The sequence below is a fragment of the Mesoplodon mirus genome (genome assembly GCF_964341445.2).
Source record: "Mesoplodon mirus genome assembly, chromosome: 12".
NCBI classification, from domain to species: Eukaryota; Metazoa; Chordata; class Mammalia; order Artiodactyla; family Ziphiidae; genus Mesoplodon; species Mesoplodon mirus.
Window position 1 is genome coordinate 85488086 of NC_138988.1, and position 14765 is coordinate 85502850.

Genomic DNA, 14765 nt, shown 5'->3' on the forward strand with positions numbered 1-14765 from the left:
GTTGCAGTGAGGTAAATTGTGAAACTGTGGTGAGTAAACTGTAGGGGCTTAAAATCTAGAAAATGCTCAGTTGAAGAGTGAAGATTATTAACACATTTATTTAACAAAGGTAACTTGACAACCACATGCCCGGTAGAGGGGATACACTGGTGAACAAAATAGTGATGATAATGAAGAGTAACTTCTGCCCGGTACCCATCAGCTGCAAGGAACATCCATTAACATCAGTAACTGATCAGGCGTGGAAATATCCCTTTCCTGGAGATGGACTCTACAGTGTGATCAAAATACTGCTAAAGTTCATCTAGCTTCATTCCTCACAAATTCTTGTTCCACAGTCAGTCTTTAGGTATTAAGTTAGGCTTTCTAGAAACCTTAAACGTAGGAGGACTGCTTCTGGCTCCACAATTACCTATCACATTGGCCGGGGTAATCGGGGTGGAGAGGGGGTGGGGTGGTGGTGGTACTCATGCCCTTTAGTAGTTAAGATTTTGGCCTTTAGTTCCTTTGCAGTCCTGTGTGATGCAGTCACTGTGAATTCATTCTCTGGACTAACTCACCGGCAGAGCCAATCCAGCGACGCGCTGGACCTATGGCTCTGACTGTTGACCTTGAAGGAACCCAGTGGGCTGTGGCCTCCATAGACACCTACAGTGATCCTTACCCTGGGTGCCCTGGGAAGGGACACTCAGGGCTGCACATGGTCCCTTCCCCACAGGGGCAATCGGGCTGGAAAACAGGCTAGGGGGTAGAGGGTGGGTGGAGGCGGGGGACAGGGGCCAAACATCCCCCGGCAGCACAAACTGATGAATTATATAAGTCGCTTAACTCGGCCCTACCTCAGTTTCCACACTTGTGCAATGAGGCTATATCACAGGGCTGCTGTGAGGATTAAAGGAATACATTTATTGAAAGCTTTGACACAACCCCCAGTATACTTACGTCATCTGTAAATGTTTTATATTCAAATCCCAGCTGTCATTTACTAGCTGAGTGACCTTTAGGAAGTGAATTCACTTTTCTCCACCCTGGTTTCTTTCTCCATATAAAGAAGACAATAAAGCGGTATCAAACTCAACTGTCCATATGGAATAAATAATTGTATTAATATTAGTTAAGTGCTTCACACAGTGTATGTCTTCGGTATTTTATGGTTGTGATTTGTTGCTGTTAGGGAAGAGGCCCTCAGCTTCAGGCTGGGCAGGGAGAAGCAAGGATGTTACTTCAGCCTGAGGCTCCCCATTCTCATCAGCTGAGCCCAGGGCCACTGGGGTCTCCAGAGAAAGGTCAGGCTCTAGGTCAGGAACACCGGAACTCCCCACTCCTGTCAATGCTGGGCAAATGGTCAAGGCAGTGGGCTCCAAGGTCAAAATCCTGAAAACAGGCCACAGAGGCCCAGAAAAGGAGGTGTGCGGGAAGGTGTACACATGAGATCCATCTGCGGCGTTGTAGAAGGAGACCTCACCCGTCTCATAGTCCAGGAAAATCCCCACTTTTTGAGGAGGGTTGGCAACTGTCAGTTTGGTCCGGGGGTCAGTGAGAGCCCGATAGTCATTCCCATCAGACAGCCCCATAGTCCAGAAGCCGTTCTCAGGTGTCATTTTAATCCAACATTTCCTCTCCACGTTCTCCCTGCACACCCCGACGTGCCACTCCTTCCTGTCCCCAACCTCTACCTCCCAGTAATGTCTCCCTGACGTGAAGCTCTTGCAGCCAAGCACACAGTAATGCCAATCAAATCTCTTGGCGTTGTCTGGCAGATTCTGTCGTTCGTCTGCTCGCTGCAAGCTCCTCTGGTCATCAGAAACAAGCAGGATGGGGTTTGCTGTGTTCGGATCCAATATCACATCCGCTGCAGAAAGTTTGGGGATGGGGTCATGGGTCAGCCATTGTTCCTAGATCTCAGAGCCTCAGCCCTCAAGGCCTGGGTCTGGTTGAGGAAGCCCAAGTCCAGAGCTGGGTGTCCCCAACCTGCCCTGAATGTGACCCCCTTAGCAATACCAAAAGAAAGCCATCAGAGGTCTTAAGTTCAGTGGGAAAGAGGAGGGTGATGAGGGTCAGGGTCTTCTTAACTGACACCTGGAGCTGGCTCTTTCCTTGTACCTTTATCCTGTTTCCCTCCCCGAAATGACTCTGCCCAGTTGTGCTTCATAGGCACATAGGTTTAAATTTCAATCCTTGCGCTACCACTCATGAACTGAATGTCTTTTCCTTTTCTCTTTTCCCATAGACTTAAGCTATATAATATCTTTAAGCCTCAACTTTCTTAACTGAAAAATGGGGATAAAAATACTAATCTCTAGGGTAGGGAGACAACACATGTTGTGTATTTGGCTCAGGGCTGGGCATGGAGGAAGTGGCCTGATCTTATAAAAGCTGCCAGGCCTTCTCTGTGCTAAGGGCCATGTTGGGGTCCCAGACCCACTCTCCATCTTGCTCCACCTCTCCTGGGCCCCGGGAATCTGTCCTCTATGGACGGTGTCACTGGGTTCTCTTGCCTCTGGTCACCTGCTGGATTTGGCCAATGGGAGGTACTAGCTGAAGACTGGAAGGAGAAGGAAGCAAGGCACAGCATTTATTTTTCCCCCTTTCTTCCCTGCCAGCTTCAGATGGTGATGCTCTAACAAAAGGATGACTTTTCTCAGGCAGCCCTCTCCTTGAGCTATAGCTTCCTCTGGGCTGCACCCTCTCCTTATCTCTTCAGGCCCAGGGGTGGTGACAGCTCCCCACTGTTGTGAGTCCTGGGGGATGGACTGTTCCTTTGTCGGCTTCCCTTTACTCTCTTTTTTGCCTTTGTAAATAGTTCCTTCTTTAAACCCTCTTCAACCACCCATTTTGAATATACCATCTCTTTCTTGCTGTTTTTTTGACCAAATACACATTCATGAGCTCATTTACTCTTTACCTCAGCTCTCACATAAATAGGAATTACAATCATCATCTAAAATGGAGGAGACTGAAGCTCAAAACATCAAGGAACTTGAGGACACACAGCGGCAGGAGGTGGCATACGGAGCTTGGGAAAGGACAAGACCTCTTTTTTTTTTTGCAGTACGCGGGCCTCTCACTGTTGTGGCCTCTCCTGTTGTGGAGCACAGGCTCCGGATGCGCAGGCTCAGCGGCCATGGCTCACGGGCCCAGCCGCTCCGTGGCATGTGGGATCTTCCCAGACCGGGGCACGAACCCGTGTCTCCTGAATCGGCAGGCGGACTCTCAACCACTGCGTCACCAGGGAAGCCCAGGACAAGATCTTTGAGCATTGCTTTCTCTCCTTGGTCACGTTGCATCCTCGCTCTCCCTGTAGTATTAGTTCACTCTGTCTGTCCTTCCCCTCAGCTCCACCTTTGATGCCTCTTCCTTCCCATAAAGGTCTATGGAAGCCCAGGAGAGCAATTCTCCCTGGTTCTCTGGGCTCTCAGTGGGAGGGCATGGGAGATGGGCACAGCCTTGAGATCGAGACCTCAAGCCATCTGCCCGGAACTCTCCCAGTCATGGGGACTTGTCCCAGAATCTCAAGACTTGGAGAAGAAAAAGGGAATATGGTCCTTTGGGTTGTTGTCCTAGGGGACATAGTGATTCACTCACCAGCTTGGAAGAGGGCCTTCTTCCACTCTGAAAGAAAGGAGACACAATAAGGAAAGGTCATTAATTCTGATCTTTCCCTTACCCATTCTCCTCAACAAGACTTTTCTGCGTCCCTTCAGTCTTTTCCAGTATCCAGCTTCCTTCCTCTATGGCTCTGACAGATTAGGCATAAAAAGTCTCAAAAATGGTGGACTTCCTCATCATGCTGGGGCTGCAGGTGACATCGTCAGGCTACAGTAGGCTGTGTGCTTGTGTGCCAGCAGGGTGGGGAGTGGCTGAAAGTGCCCAGATGCTGTATCTGAAGGGCCTCTCTGAGGCTGCAGAAAAGCAGGGGTGGTATTCCCCACAGAAAATGAGCCTCTTGGTTAGATCTGAGTATTCCTACTGGGAATGCCAATGGGTCACACAGCAGGGAAAAAGTTTGAATGCTTATATACATGTGCCAGGAAACTCAGAGGACATCCAGGTCACTCACCAGGATAGGCCTGAGACTTCTCCCCACCTACAAGGGAAGAAAGGCAGAGACGTCAACTGAACTCTGTCATTTCGGAGTCATTTCCTTTCTCCTCCTTTTGCACCCATCTCTCCTTGTTTTTGACCGCCTACCCTTCCTACTTCCTCCCTCTGCCTGTTCAACTCTCTCCTCCCCTCTCTTCCTTACGGGGGCGGGGGGGAGGGGGAATGAAGGCCCCTTTCTCCATTAAAAAAACAAACAAAACACTCATGATTCTCTCCTCCTTTCTCCCCAACAACCACTTCCCCCCAATCAGCCTCCCATATTTCTTTTCTTGGGAAAAAGGATCCAGAACATTCCTTCAGCCCAGGGCAGAGTTAGGGGCTGAGGAAACCGGCTGGAAAATACTCAGGCAGAGAAAGTCTTGGATGAGAATTCGGAGAAAATGTCAGAGCCACTCACGAGCCATGTACTGGATCTTTCTCCACTCTGCAATGGAAGAAGGTGATGAGTCATTAAGAGGCCCAGCGGGGGATAGGAAGGTGAGCTTGAGTCCCCCAGGGCATCAGAACTTACTGAGTTCATACTCGAGTGTCTCTGGAAAAGAAGCAGAAAAAAAAAAAAAAGTACTGTTATGGGGATGGAAGGAGGAGGACCTCTAGAATATACACCTTAAAAATGACCTAGTGCCGGGTTGGGTGCATGGGATAGGGATGCGGAGAGGTAGTCCGGCTACCTCCTGTAGGCACAGGCCTTAGGTTCCCTCTCGGGGTCAGATACCTTTTATTCTTTTTTCCTGCTCTTTTTCTGCCCTTGCTGTTTCTTTTTCCTCTTCTGCTTTCTCTTTCTCCATGAATAGAGCCAACTTTTCTTTCCTCTGTAGCCACAGGATGTAACCAGCCCCTGCGAGCAGCAGCAGACAGACAGCCAGCGTCCCCGCGAAGACAGCGATCCAGCGCTGGGCCCTCCTGAAGAATGGATCTGCAATGGCATCCAGTCTTAGCCTCTCACCCTCAGGACAGGGATCATGGAGTTCATCTCCTGCCATCAAATGATCTTTCTCTTCCTAAGTTCTCAGAGAACTTTAGGGAAGACTGCAGTAAACCCTAGTAAGGGTTTATAGTTACAGCAATAGCAAATACCATTACTTGTCTTGAAAGGTCTGCCTCTCACATGTAAATGTGATACCTGGGCATCGCAATCAAGATTTTTCTAATTAAAATTTACAATAGGTTATATTCACTTGGTTCAAATATCAAATAAAAAAACATAAAACATCACCCAAGTCTCCTATTCACTTTCTCTGCCCGCCTCCTTTTATTAGATTCATTTAATCAGCCTAGTGTGGTGACTAAGAATGTGCACTTGGGAGCTGGGAGGCCTGGGTTCAAATTCTGATTCCTCCATCTGACTAGCAGTGTGACCTTGGACTAATTACTTAACCATTCTATTCCAGGTGTCCTAATCTGTAAAACGGGGGCGATAATAAAATTAATAATAATAATAATAATAGAATAATAAAACCTAACTCATAAGGTTAAAGCATTAAATTAATGTTTATAAAGCATTATAAACACATAGTGAGTGCTATCCAAGAGTATATTAAATTTAAAAATATAAATGTATTCTTATTTTTTCTCATTTACTCCAAAGATAACATTCTGTATAAACTGCTCTGTGTCTTGCTTGTTCTGTTCACACTGTATCTTGCAAATCTTTCCATATTACTACAGACAGAGTGCCTGTGTTTCCTTTCAGAGCTGGGCAATATTCCATTGCATAAAAATTCCCCATTAATGGATATTTGCATAGTCGCTAACTTTTTGCTCTTATAATTAATGCTATAAGAAATAACTTTTTACATGGGTAGTTTTCTACACATGCAAGCATATCTGTCAGATAAATTCCTAGAAGTGGGATTTGGGATCAATAAGTAGGTAGTTTGGATATATATTGCTATATTGCCCCCAATAGCAATTGTGCCAATTCATACCAAAAATATATCAAACTATGTATACCAAAAAATGTCTAAGAGTGACTGTCTCTCCACAATCCTACCATCAGAATGTTTTATCAACAGCAATGTTTTGTTTTGTTTTATCTTGTTGCCAGTCTCACAAGTGGAAAATGTTTTAATATAAATTTCTCTATTGAGTGAGGTTGGACACTCTTTCATACGTCATTCCTTTTCTGTGAACGAATAATTCATATCCTTTGCTTTTTTTCTACTGGTTTGTTTCATATTTTAAGGAGGTTAGTGCTTTCTCTAAATTATGAGTTGCACATATTCCTCCTGCCCCCATTTTGTCATTTGTCTTTGCTTAAGGATTTGATCTTTACCACTTCTCCCCCAATTCCCATTGCCTGTCACAGTTTCTGGCACATAGGAAATGCTCAGTAAATACTTGTGACATTATAACAGGGAAAAAGAAACATCCCTGGAGCAAGAAGACGCCTCTGGAAACCTGCTCAGTGCCTCGTTTTCACTGCAAAGTCAGCACAGAGAATCACACGTCCTCCTTCTTTCTTTTCTTTTTTTTCTTTTTAAAATTCATTTTTATTTCATTTTATTTATTTTTATACTTTTTTTCTTTTTAATATGGCTATGCTACATTTCAATTGGCTAATGTTTAAATTGTCATTTTTTCTAATTTTCTATAGATTAAAATTTACATATGCCTCTTTTAAGGTGCATTTAATGGAATTTTAAAAACTGAAGTATAACTGATTTATAATATTATAATAGTTCCAGGTGTTCACACTTTCTTCTTCCAATAGCCACAGCTCAATATACCTGGGGCTAAGCAGGGTACTGACCTGCAATGGAAATCTGGGCTGTCTTTTCCTGGTTGGGGAGGGGATTTCTGATGATACAGGACACCCCTTCTCCAGAGCTGCTTTTCACCACTAGAGATGATGTGACCGCATACAGGCCTGCCCCATCTGTAGCTGGAGGTGCTGCCACAGCTGGCATGTTCTGGCCCTTGGCATCTCTCCACTGTATTTGGGGCTGGGGATACCAGCCAGTGGATGTGCACCCCAGGTGGATCCCTCCATCCTCATGGCCCTTCATTTCAATGTGAAGATCCGAACCCAGAGCTGTGGAAGGGACAAATGAGCCTCAATTCTTGGGAGCCTCCAGTACCAGTGAGGGTCTCAGCAGGAACTGGATAGCATACCCACGTTAGAAAATTAAAGTAGGGTTTCATTAAAAAGCTGTTTACAAAAAGGTGGTCATTAATGAGGAGAAAACTATATGGGGTAGAGCAATACCCCAGGGCCAGGAACAGTAGAGCTGTTACCACCCACCCCTAAACCTAAAGGTAGGTGGAGAGGAAGCCGTTTTGAAGACCTAAAAGGAGAGAGTCATGTAGAGAGGACTTTCATAAGAGGAGCTGTGGCCTTTGGGAAGAGCATGCAGCCAGCTAAAGGTGGCCCTGCAGGGAGAAAGCCAGGGGCATAAGTACCCGGACTTCTCTCCTCCTTCCCTCCTCTATCTTCAGCTATGGCTCCCCATTGACCAAACTCAGCCAGAAGCCACAGTGCAAGAGAATGCTCTGAGAAAGAGAAATGCAACCTTTGACATTGGACATGGGCCTGGTCTTGGTGTTCTCCTGGGGAACACAAGCCATTTCATGGAATGTCAGCATCAAAGGGCCCTTTGTCACTATGACGGGTCAAGACAAAAACAAGACCAACAACAATCATGTTTGAACTTAGAGAAAAACACGAACACTGTCCAAAACACAACAAAGACCAAACATCCTCCTGTCCTGGCTGTGAGTGACGATGCTCCTTTACCAGTCCCAGCTTTAGCTTCACTCTAGTCTTCCTCCTGGGTAAGATTTATGAAGATACCCACCCACAGAATTACACGGCCCCTCCTCCCTGACAGCATCCAATCCAGAGCAAAGCCTACTTCCATAAACGCTGCCCCAAATCCCCTAACAGAAGCCCAAAGTCTGTACCAAGTCTTCTCTAACAGCCTCTTCCTGAGACCCCCAGTTCCCACATGGCATGGACTCCCCCTCCTGCAACAAGGATTAAAGTCAACTGGTACAACTGCAGAGGTGTTCCTGGGAACTCGGGTTGGAGAACAGTGGCTGTACAAACGCTGTCCCTACAGCTCAGCCTCCCAGGGCTCACAGCAGGGTGTACCAGGAGGGGCGCCAGAAGCCACAGGGAATGCAACTGAACCCAAACCACTGTGAACCATCTCTGAAGAGATGTTTTCTCATCCTTCTCATCCCCGACCTTCCACTTCCCAGCTTAGACCCTGGCGACCAGCAGGAGGGAATTCTCCACTTGATATGATAGGGTACAGGAGGGAGTCTTCCTGGAGGAAGACCTGCATCTTTCCCGAGGGCCTCAGAGAAACAAAGTTGGAAGGCAGCGGAGGCAGTTCCTGGTGATCAACCAGGAGCTCTGCGAGGTGGATTTGGAGCATGAGCTCTGTGTCTGCCCCCAGGCCCCACAGAGGAATGAGCTCAGAACAAAACCCGGAGGCTCACCTGCAACTTTCAGCTCCACCAAGGCTTTTTTGTAGAAGTTTCCATCTTGGAAATAACACAGGTAGTTTCCACTGTCAGAGGCTCTGACGCTGTGAATTTGGAGAGCAGCCTTCCCTGCAGTGACGCCATCTCTTAAAAACTCAGTTCTCCCTCGATACTCTGCTGTCTGTCTGTCTTGTACTTCCTTGCCATGTGCATACATGAAAACTACCTGCCTGAGGCTGGATCTCACCCACTTCAGTTCCATGTTCTCTGCGCTCATCTTCAGGGACAGGTGACAGGGCAGCTCAGCGTCTTCACCCACCATGGCCAGGATGGGCCCAGGGGGTCCAATCACAGCAAACTGAGCTGGTCAGCAAAAGGGGGAAACTCCATGAGAGGGAGTTGGGGCCATGATGGTAAGGGGGTGTCTCAGGCAGAAAAACCTAGAGAGGAACAGGATCCTGACAGAAGGACATTTGTCTTAATGGCTTGTGTACTTTCAGTTTGTGATGGGACTTCCAGGAATGAACGGTCAAAGGTTCTGACTGGGCACTAACAGGTAATTGTCTGCTTCCGATACATAAAAGCAGCATCGTTCCCTACCTGAGCAAGAGGTGAGCAGCTGGACCAAGATGATGCAGACAAGGAGGTGGGGCAGAGGGAAATCTAGGGACGGCGCCATTTTCATCTGTGCTGCAAATAGAGAGAGGCAAGAAGGAGTCAGGCAGAAATACGGCCTGGAAGAAGATGGATAATTCTGCGTGGAATTCTGAGGTTTCCACCCAGAATTCTCCACCTCAACAGGGCCAACTCAGGGCGAAACACAGTATCACTAGTGTGATGACCCAAGATCTTCCTCTGCCAAAATGTCTGCTTAAGAGTCTCTTCACCTTTGCATTCCAATATGGAAAATCTCCCATAAAAGTATGTATGTTGGGACTTCCCTGGTGGCGCAGTGGTTGAGAGCCCGCCTGCCTATGCAGGGGACACGGGTTCGTGCCCCGGTCCGGGAAGATCCCACATGCCGCGGAGCGGCTGGGCCCGTGAGCCATGGCCGCTGAGCCTGCGTGTCCGAAGCCTGTGCTCCGCAACGGGAGAGGCCTCAACAGTGAGAGGCCCGCGTACCGAAAAAAAAAAAAAAAAAAAGTATGTATGTTAAGTGTACAGACAGTAACCCTAACCCATCAGGAAATCCTCAGCTCTGCTGTCTGAACATCTTCAGAATCTTTACCCTTGCCCACACTTCCCCAGCTACACCAGGTCCAAGCCTCCACCATCACACTCTGATTAATACGGGACCCTCCTCTCTGGGTCCCCTGATTCTGCTTGTATCCCCTACAGTCTCAACACAACATCCAGAACATTCCTTGAGTCACATCCTGTCACTCCTCTGCTCAGCACTTTCCAGTGGCTCCCATTTCACTCAGAGTAAATGCTGAGGTCCTTCCAGTGGCCGGCATGGACCTCCAGGACCTGCACTCCTCATTTCATCTCCCCTACTCTCCCTGTCTCTGCTCGGCCACACTGCCCTTCCTGCTGCTCCTTGAACAGGACATGACAGAGGACCTCGACCTCAACTCTTCCCTCTACCTGGAACCCTCTTCCCTGCATATTCACAAGCTCACTCTCTTGCCTCCTTCAAGTCTTTCCTTTAAAGTCAGTTCCTCTATGGGAACTTCTCTGACCACAGAATTATGGCAAACTGCTCCCATCCCCCTGAATCTGCTCTCTTTTTCCCATTGAATTTTCACCAGTGAACATTTCATACATTTGTCGTCTGTCTCCACCTGCTAGAATGTAGGCTCCACAAAATAATGATATTGGTCTGTTTTGTTCCCTGATGTGTAAGAAGCCCGTAGCATGGTGGTGGTTCACATGGAAACCTCAGTAAATATTTGTTGAATGAGTGAATGGATGAGGGGTTACATATTAAACCATCAATACTCACTAGCATTTTAGTTCACTTTTGATGATCAGATTAGTTGGTGGTCATCCAACTAATGGATGGAGAGGAGGGGAGGTGGATAATTTATGAGGATAAGTGTTTTTCTCCATAATGACAGTGCTCTTTTGGTCTGGCTTAGAGAGCAGAGCTTGGCCTCTTTTGGTCCCACTGGGCCTTGACTATATTAATGTGTTTGTTCCTATTTTTCAATAAAGTGGTTTCAAGGAGGAAGCCTGTCCTGGACATGCAAGTGTTGCAACTTGATGTGCCTTAGTGCACTCCTTTCACAATTGTTCTGGGAATTCCCTGGCGGTCCAGTGGTTAGTACTCTGCGCTTTCACTGCTGGGTTCAATCCCTGGTTGGGGAGCTAATCCCATGCGTGGCCCCCCAAAAATTGTTCTTTGGGGGAGAAACATCTGTTCTTTGGGGGAGAAACATTTCTGGGAAGGAAATGATTCCTTTCCTTTCTTCCCTTTCCTCATGTGCTCACCAATGCTCTTCGGCAGATGGCCTGCCTCTGGGCTCACCAGCAATGGATAATTTTCCTATCTTGGTCTTTGCACTGCTAGAGAAGTGCCTTTTAGGGCTGGAGATGTATGTGCTAGCACTTGCACAGAAGGGGCAAATATGTCAACCGAGAAGCACACAGCAGCCCAACACAGCTCACGCCTCTATGCAGTGCTGGCGTTCTTCCAGCTCAGAGGCAGGGCTCCTGCAACTCCCCAGTCCCAGACCAGTGTTTCCAAATGTATCTTGGCTCAGAAAAGCACCTTTACCTCCTTTTAGGCATGGTCTGTGGCAGCACTGTGAACTTTTGTGTTAAGGGAAGTGTGTGGCCCTTGCCGACTAGCCAGGCTTGATTCTAGCTGGAGTTCTAACTCGGCTTCCATTCCAGCCACCCCAGAGTTGGCTGCGTCCCTAAATAGTAGAGACCCTGAGGGTCGGCCTAGGTGGATTACTCCAAGACAGTACTGAGAACTCCAGAAGTAGCCCCCTCCCTTCTCCCATCATGTATTCTTTCCTTCCCTGAAAATGTCAGATGGGATGGTGTGCCGACAAATGACTCAGGGTGTGCCCGTCTGCGGAGCAACACCGCTGTCTCCTCTAGGCCCCAACCCATGGCCATCACCAAGTTCAAATCACTCTTCCATCAGACTCTGGTCAAGATCCTGGCAGATTCTCTGGGTCACCCAGAGGCTGAACCTACCACTTCTTCTTCTTCTTTTTTTTTTTTTTTTTAATTTTGGCCAAGCTGCACAGTTTACAGTATCTTAGTTCCCCGACCAGGGACTGAATCCAGGCCACTGCAGTGAAAGTGCCAAAACCTAACCGCTGGACCGCCAGGGAACTCTTATGAACCTACCACTTCTTAATCCCAAGGCAAGTGAACGGGAGAGTTAGGAATAAGACCAGGTCTCACCCGTGTGTTTTCATTCATTCAACAAATGTTTATTGAGCACTCACTGTGTGCCAGGCCCACTACAGGTTAGGTGTTGGAAATAAAAAGGGTGTGGGAAGTAAGTAATGGCACGGTGATTCACAAGCTTTGTGATCTCAATCATATGACAAAACCTATTTGAACTTCAGTTACTCATGAAACATTGTGAAATAGGAACTCTAGAAAGTACATAATTGGCTCAGGAATTTCACTTCTAGATATCTGGTCCAGCAAAGCACTTCCATGGGTGCAGAGAGAATTATGTATAAGGATGACACTGAAGCATTATTTTTAAAAGTAAAAAAAAAAAAAAAAAAAGATAAACAACCTAACCAGCCACTCTAACCACTAACAGGAGACTGGTTAGTTAAATAAAGGCTCATCTGTATGAGGGAATTCAATATGGCAGTTAAGAGTGATTTACAGTCACTAACTCAGATAATCAAGATATATTAAAAAAATAGAACACTGCAGAAAAATACTAATGATTCTATTAAAAAACAAAAACAAAACTATAAATTTGTATATACATTTTTATGGGATCGCCTTAAAAGAGTTCTGAAGGGCTACATGCTAAAATGAAAATCAGAGACTGAGTGAGAGACACTTGTCCTTTGCCCCTTATACTTTGAAAATTGTTTGGATGTTTTCAATTTTAAAAGTTTTCACGTTTTACTTAACAATTAAAAATTGTTACAAATAATTATTGTGACTGTAACATATTAGTTGTTCAGAAAATACCGACTCCTGTAAATCAACTATGTGTCAATAAATAAATAAATAAAAATAAAATACCAACTCTTCACACCAATTGCCCCAAAACAAACCAGCATTAGGCCCACATTCATAGTACCTGCTGCTGTGATACCTGCACCAGGAACTGCCTTTGAGAACAAGGCCTGCAGAAGCGGGTGGGTGGGTTGAAGAGGAGCCGGGAGCAGAAATCTGTGCTGCTGGGAATTCTCTGGAGCCTGCCTGAAACCTGGATGACCCTCAGACAAAAGATTGCCTTTCACCATATCCTCTGCTCTTCAAAACTACTCTCTAAGCTGCTAGAGAGAGGACAGTATTATTATTATTATTATTATTATTATTATTATTATTATTATTATTATTATTATTATTATATAGGTAACAATTTCAGTGCCGTCCCCAGAGTGAGGAATATATTTTCACTACTTTTTTTAGGATATTTATTGTTTTTTGTTCCTGATTATAGACAACTTCAAAATGGAGAAAAATATGAAGGAATAAAATTTAAATAATCTGTGATGGTAATCATATACTTTGCTTCATGGGAATATAACTATTTCTGGAAGTATTTTGGTCATAGATATATACTAAATGCCTGAAAATTGTCAAAATTATAATTTGACCCAGAAATTCCACTTGTAGAAATTACTCCTAAAGAAAAAAAAATCAGGTATTAACACAAACATTCACGTTTAAAGCAGTTCATCATAAGTAAGATCTACAATAGCAAAATGTGGATACAATTTATATCTCCAAATTCGATCCAGTTTTGTTACAATTAGAAATAAAAACTCTTTATTAAAAATATGATTCCTAATGACTATATGAAAATCCCTTTTATGATTGGACAGTGTGCTTGTATCCATTCTCCAACTCTTGTATATGTAGTTTGGTTCAGATTTTTGTAATTACAAATAATTCTGTAATGCACAGCTTTACATATAAATCTTTAAGGCACATCTCTTTTTAGAATCTCTTAGAACAAATTCCCAGAGACGACTAAGAGAGATAAGAGCCCTTTGCTCCTTTCTGACCATTACAGTAAGCTCCTAAGAACGTGCAGTTGGCAAGGTTTTTTCATTCACATGGTCTCCTTCCCTTACAGTTTCCAATTCAGGTCTTTAGCCTTTGCATTGTCCTGCTGCCTCCACCCCCTCATCCTCTGACTTCAGCGCACACAAGCACCAATCCCTTTCTCTGGATGAGGGTCTCCCTGGAGGTCCACTCTCAACTCTTCAGCCTCTCTCCCTCTAGGGCTCGTGGCCCTGGCTTTTACCCATTTTCCCACACTTACCTCTTGGCTATCCCATCTGAAAACCACAGCCCTCAGAATAAAGGTAATCAATAGAGGCTCCGTTACCTGGAAGAAAGGAAAAAGAAATATGCCTGCTCACTATGAGAAGCAGTAACAGCGTCATTCTGTGGAAGAATTAGGTTTTGGATTGGCTCAGAGGGGTGTTTCTCATCCGTTGCTGGGCAGAAACCAGTGAAGAAGTTTAAAATGAAAACTGAAACTGTATTGCATTGTACATGGTGAAGAAAAATTCCAGCCTAATTCTCACACTGTGTCACTCTGTGTTTTCCTAATTGAACCACTTATGTATATGTATGTGTATAATCGGTCTTTCATTATATATACCTGTTTTACATCTTCTATATGATAATAGATCTATTTTATATCATAAAAGATTTACTGAGTAGAGGAATAAAAGATTTTAACATGTGAAGAGAGGAAGATGTGCATTAATTAAAATGTTTCTGTGGCTATTTGCTAACATCTGTTTGCATGTACACAGGCACATGGAGGAGGATTTATCTTTTACAACAGAGCCAAGTGAGAGTATGAACAGAAAACCAGACCCACTCCACCTTTTTTAGCACCTCTGAAATTCAGGTCTCGGATCCATTACCAAATAACATAATTTTCAGATTTCCCAAAGCAGTGTTGCCGGTGACCGATTGGCATGTTTTACACTTTTCAGAAAAATTCTTATTTGGGGTGTTGCTCAGAAGCCTCATTCACCCTCTGAGCCTTATTTGTGCTACATTTGTATTTTCTTGTGTATTTCTTTCAACTCTGCCAGCAGGATTCTGTA

The 14765-nt window shown here is 45.3% G+C and overlaps 1 protein-coding gene across 3 annotated transcripts; it reads right to left on the reverse strand.

Annotated features, from left to right (window-relative positions):
* Positions 1–78: 78 nt before the first annotated feature.
* LOC309814181 (butyrophilin subfamily 3 member A1-like) lies at positions 79–14097 on the reverse strand. 3 transcript variants are annotated; one of them, XM_082639671.1, is made up of 11 exons: positions 13964–14097; positions 12785–12968; positions 9136–9225; positions 8551–8898; positions 6857–7138; positions 4820–5020; positions 4616–4636; positions 4502–4528; positions 4061–4087; positions 3586–3612; positions 79–1852 (listed from the first exon to the last, which is right to left on the reverse strand). In XM_082639671.1, exons 2-11 carry the CDS (start codon positions 12933–12935, stop codon positions 1149–1151), a joined length of 1878 nt encoding a protein of 625 aa, XP_082495797.1. In that variant the 5' UTR covers positions 12936–12968; positions 13964–14097; the 3' UTR covers positions 79–1148. The 3 variants fall into 3 exon arrangements, with proteins under 3 accessions (XP_082495797.1, XP_082495795.1, XP_082495796.1); XM_082639669.1 differs by having other exon boundaries at positions 12770–12968; XM_082639670.1 differs by having other exon boundaries at positions 12770–12965; positions 13964–14089.
* Positions 14098–14765: the final 668 nt, after the last annotated feature.

What these genes read in the sequence shown, in the direction of transcription:
- LOC309814181 (XM_082639669.1), bottom strand. Translation starts at nt 12,935, where the DNA reads ATGGTGAAAGGCAATCTTTTGTCTGAGGGTCATCCAGGTTTCAGGCAG. An exon ending in AGCCCAGATTTCCATTGCAG is followed by an intron (nt 5,021 to 6,856) that starts GTCAGTACCCTG and finishes ATGCCATTGCAG; the next exon opens with ATCCATTCTTCAGGAGGGCC. An exon ending in GAAGGCCCTCTTCCAAGCTG is followed by an intron (nt 1,853 to 3,585) that starts GTGAGTGAATCA and finishes AACTTTCTGCAG; the next exon opens with CGGATGTGATATTGGATCCG.